Source organism: Herpailurus yagouaroundi, unplaced genomic scaffold (genome assembly GCF_014898765.1).
Source record: "Herpailurus yagouaroundi ecotype Mexico unplaced genomic scaffold, PumYag 160, whole genome shotgun sequence".
In the NCBI taxonomy this organism is placed as follows: domain Eukaryota; kingdom Metazoa; phylum Chordata; class Mammalia; order Carnivora; family Felidae; genus Herpailurus; species Herpailurus yagouaroundi.
Genome location: NW_024412401.1, coordinates 29454638 through 29460085, shown reverse-complemented (window position 1 = coordinate 29460085; position 5448 = coordinate 29454638). Strand labels below are relative to the sequence as shown.

At 37.5% G+C, this 5448-nt stretch overlaps 1 protein-coding gene across 1 annotated transcript; it reads left to right on the top strand.

Annotated features, from left to right (window-relative positions):
- The first annotated feature begins 2622 nt into the window (after window positions 1-2622).
- Window positions 2623-3630, top strand: LOC121034783 (olfactory receptor 13C3). The gene has a single exon (XM_040481876.1). The coding sequence runs from the start codon at window positions 2677-2679 to the stop codon at window positions 3628-3630; it is 954 nt and encodes a 317-aa protein (XP_040337810.1). The 5' UTR covers window positions 2623-2676.
- Window positions 3631-5448: the final 1818 nt, after the last annotated feature.

Sequence of the window (5448 nt, the reverse complement as noted above, 5' to 3'; positions counted from 1 at the left end):
TTTTTTAATTTCTTAATGTTTATTTATTTTTGAAAGAGAGACAGAGCACAAGCTGAGGAGGGGCATAGAGAGAGGGAGACACAGAATCCGAAGCAGGCTATAGGCTCTGAGCTGTCCAGCACAAAGCCTGATGTGGGGCCTGAACCCACAAACCATGAGATCATGACCTGAGCCAAAGTCAGACACTTGACTGACTAAGCCACCCAGGAGTGCCTAAAATTGAGGTTTTTATATTCTCTTCTTTGCCTTTCTCTTCAAAGTTGAAATATTTCTATTGTGTATTTTTTTATGTTTATTAATTTTTTTAGAGAAACAGAGCATGAGCGGGGGACGGCCAGAGAGAGGGAGACAGAGAATCTCAAGCAGGCTCTGCACTGGCATCACAGAGCCTGATGCAGGGCTTGAACTCACAAATTGGATTTCTGGCTCTAAGTAAAACCTGTTATACAGTAATTTTCCCGAATACTACCCATGAAAAATTAAGTGAGAGTGGGGGAAGAGTGACTCTGCTGAAATTATCAAAACTATTAGCCCCTGTGAGGCCTAAACTTGTGATTTGACCAATGTCGAATCGGGTCGTGATTTGGGAAAGATCAATTTTCACATCTAGTCAGTAATTAGTGACAACCCCATTAATTTACATAGCTTAATTTCTTGTGTTACATTTCTGATAAAAAAATTTCATAAAATCATACTACGATGTCAATTTTGGAGAGTATTAATATCATAGGGTCTAAGCACTCAGCCCATGCTCTGTGCTTTGTAATAATGATGGACACCTTCGTTACCAAAAGAAATGCCAAATTCTCTGCCTGACCCTCAAGACTCTCTATGTACCTACCTTGCTTTCCTTTTCAGATGTGCTTGCCGCTACCCCTCCACCGAAACTTCCTTGTTCAAAAAGGATGTGCTCTACGTATTCCTAACTTTGGCTCAACTTCTCACTTTTGGGATACCCATGTCCCCTCTTTTCTTTTCTTCCAAATCTGTCTAATTCTTCCCATACTTCCAGATCAGGCCCAAGTCTGAAACTTCTTCCTTCTGGGAAAGTTGGTAATTTTCAAACTACATAATGTAATTATATTTATGATATGTTTTCATTTGTACTTTTCCTATATACCTAACTGAATTATGAGCTTTGTAATGGCAGGCACTTTACATTATTATTTAGTTTATCCTTACTGTGCTTGGAACATCCCTAGGTTCAAGGTTGGCTATCAGTAATATTCTAAAACTATTGTAGTAGTCTGGCACAAGTTGAAACTACTTTTTTTAAAAAAATGTGTCTTTTAATAATATTTTTTCTTAAGAGTATATAACAACATGATATGAATTTGGACCTTTCTGTAAAACACAAACATATATTATTGTTATTTTTCAGATTCACATGGCAATCCATAATAAGACAAAAAAAATCAGTATGGGTCAGAAAAATCTGCATACTCTGTCAATTCAGTGTAGATAAAAGCCTTGCTACTCAAATGCTTTCCAAGAGCTTTGCATAAGTACCACTTAAGAGAAATGGAAAATCTCAGGAGCTGCCATGAACTCTAAACCAGAATCTAAAGTTTTTCAAGATACCCAGACGATTCATATGCATATGAAAATCAGTGAAGCTATGAACTGGATTTTTTTTAAGTAACCTCTGTGTCCAAATGGGGCTTGAACTCATGACCCTGAGATCAATGGTCACATGCTCTACCTACTGAACCAACCAGGCACCCCTATGAATTAGATTCAATCTGAGCTTTGAGCTCCACTTCATTATTTACTAACTGGTTAACTTGGACAAGTTACATCTTTTATATTTGGGAAAAAAATGGGGCTAATATAAAGAATTATTATATTTTATAAATCAAAGGGATGGATATATATCCATATATACATAATTACATAAAATGTTTAAACCGCATTACTGTTTTCTTAGGTTGACTTAAACAAAATACACTGTGAAGCTACAGAATAAAATAAGGTAGAGACTATGTAATGTCCTCCAAAGATTTTAACATTCATGCAGAGCTGATCTGTGCAATGGTCTTGTCATAGGAACAGTCACACAAAATACTAAGAGGGGCCTAGAATATGAGAGTAATAACTAATATTTAAACAGACATTAGATTTCAGTTTATGCTTTTCAATTTATTATTATTAAATGCCTATAAAATTAATTAAAATATGAATTAAACATACTAATATAAGGTATGTAGAATCAGACATAGAATGAGATATATACCAAAAATATCAAAGTTGCTGTGAAATTTTGACCATGATGTAATTGCTGAAACAAATGTCTGGTCTATGTTGAGTAGTCTTTTACCATCTCTCTCTACTGCTTGCTTTCTGGGGGTAGATGAAGTCAGGCTCATAGCTGGTAATTAGGAGTTTTAGAAACCTCAACCTGGGAGTCTGTCAACAGCAGGAAAAGTTACTTCTGTACAGTTGTCTGATCATAGGTAGAGTTTCACATATTAGCAAAGGGCATCAGCACTTAGTCATTTCCAATTTCATTTTTTTCTAGTCACACAGATTGTTGAAGATGACTGGCCGTCAGGGCTCCATGCAAGCACTCCTTAGAATACCATCTACAAAATGAATTGTTCAGGTAATTTGTAACATTTCTTAGCAGTGAATATATTTTATATTAAATTTTCCTGTGATATCCTGAAAGCAGATGACATGGATAAAATTAACCAGACATTTACATCAGAATTTCTTCTTCTGGGATTCTCTGGTTACCCAAAACTGGAGATCATGTACTTTGTTCTAATTCTAGTAATGTATCTAGTGATTCTAACTGGCAACGGTGTTCTGATCATAGCAAGCATCTTTGATTCTCGTCTTCACACCCCCATGTACTTCTTCCTGGGCAACCTGTCTTTCCTGGATATCTGCTATACATCCTCCTCTGTTCCCTCAACTTTGGTGAGCTTAATTTCAAAGAAAAGGAACATTTCCTTCTCTGGATGTGCAGTGCAGATGTTCTTTGGGTTTGCAATGGGGTCAACAGAGTGTTTCCTCCTTGGCATGATGGCTTTTGATCGCTATGTAGCCATCTGTAACCCTCTGAGATACCCCATCATCATGAGCAAGGTGGTGTATGTACTGATGGCTTCTGTGTCATGGCTCTCTGGTGGAATCAACTCAATTGTGCAAACATCTCTTGCCATGCAGTTGCCTTTCTGTGGGAATAATGTTATCAACCATTTCACATGTGAAATATTAGCTGTCCTTAAGCTAGCTTGTACTGATATATCCCTAAATATTATCACCATGGTGATATCAAATATGGCATTCCTGGTTCTTCCACTGATAGTCATTTTTTTCTCCTATATGTTCATCCTTTACACCATCTTGAGAATGAACTCAGCCACAGGGAGACGCAAAGCCTTTTCCACCTGTTCAGCACATCTGACTGTGGTGATCATATTTTATGGTACCATCTTCTTCATGTATGCCAAGCCCAAGTCTCAAGAGTTTCCTGGGGACGACAAGTTGCAAACTTCAGACAAGCTCATTTCTCTGTTTTATGGGGTAGTGACCCCCATGCTAAATCCTATAATCTATAGCTTGAGGAATAAAGATGTAAAAAATGCTGTAAAATATCTGCTAAACCAAAAAGCTATTCAGTAAGTATATCCTACACAGAAAATGTAGGTCTTTTCATAACAGGCACAGAGATGGACTCATAGGTCAATTAGTTAAAACCTTCTTTGGAGAAACTATGGTTAAGGAGAGATATTTTTATTCTTCCCCTTCCCTAGCTTTACTCAGCTAGAATTACTGAGAACTATAGTTTGCTTTAAACTCAGCTTCCAAAATGTCCTGGTCTAGATTCCACAAGCATGGTGAATTCCATTAGAATCTCATCTCTGGTGATATCTGGAATGAGTGTTTCTGGTGTCGTGTGTAGAAACACAGTGGAAAACATCACACGTAAGCTTTAGAAATAGGTAAGAGTAAAATATCTGCAATTTCACAAACTACCTAAGTGACATTGGATAGACGATTCTTTGTAAGCCATACTTACCTTACCTTGGAATAAGGAAATACGTAAAGCCAGGTTTTAGTGTCATTTAAAGTTTCAATAACTGGAGAAAGCACCTGGCATAGCACTACTTCACAGTGTCTAGAATTTCAGAATTGAAGCTAAGACTCCAAATTGATGACTAAAAGTGACTACTGAGCACCTCTTTTACCATAAGCTAATAATTACAAGAGCCAAAATCTCCTCCTGGAAGTCACTCTGTTAATATCTTTGCCTTTCCCCTTAAAGCTATATAAAGCGAAGCTCAGGAGAGAGGAAGAAATAACTGAGGGAATTTTCTACCTTATGGTGAGTCCACAATGGGTTTTGGGCGACATTTCACAACAGTCACTGTGAAAGAATGGCAAAATTGTTTTTCCAATCCAAGTTTGGGGATGCTGCAAAAGAGCCCCTTAAGGTTTTGGGTGCCTACAAAGAAATAGAGTCTGGCTTCCTACTTGAAGAGGGGAGACCTGCAGAGTTCTCTAGGCTGCAGACTAGCAGAGGAGCTGGTCTAGAAAGGAGAGGAAGGTTAGTATTCTATGCCAAATAAAACAGAAATGTTTCAAATCTGCCTGAGGTGTTCTTCTGGGCTCAGAAAGAGTGGTAAAAACAATGATTAGGAAAATAAAATCCATTCTTTCATTTTCCAATGAGTTGAAATTCTTTATTAAGTCTATTATGTTCTTTTTTTTCTTTTTTCTTTTTCTGTTGATTCCTTGTCTAGAAGGCCATTGCCGAGCATAGAGTATCTTTGAGCCACACCATCTGTCTTTTCTGTAATCTCTTAGCCCATGTGATAACTGGGCTTTGACTTTATTTCCTACTCAACATTCCTCTTTATTTTGTTTTGGAGCCACACTGTAACCCCATATCTCCTACTCAGAGGCTTCATTCTTTGCCATTCCACTTCCTTTGGTTGACCCAGGTTTCTACCTAAATGATCTGGTCACTAAATTCAGCTATTCTGCCACTGCCCTACCAGGAATGAAGGGTTGTTACTGTGGAAAATCTCCAGCTGTTGCTCTCTCTTCTGTGTTGGAGCATCAGTGTTGCTTTTGGTTCTGTTCAGAAAGGCATGCTTCAGACCCTGCGGGTAATGCCTTTTGAATTTCTGGCATTTCTCCTCCTTTCCCCCATTAGTGGCCCTGCATTTGTACCTGATCCTTGTTTAATTCTCTTTCAGTTTCGATCTGGGACAACAAGGGTTTAGGCATGCAGAAATGTTATTTGTATGATTTTAACCAACTCCTTAGCAGCTTAATTTTTAGTTTTTTTTTTTCTCACACAATATCAAGGTTGTTAGCATCTTATATGTAGGCTTATATCAAGTTGAACCTTTCATTTAATAAAATATTCCACAGGTACATAAAAATGGTACAAAAGGGCTTTTATAAAAATAAGAAGGATCATGTTAATCAATG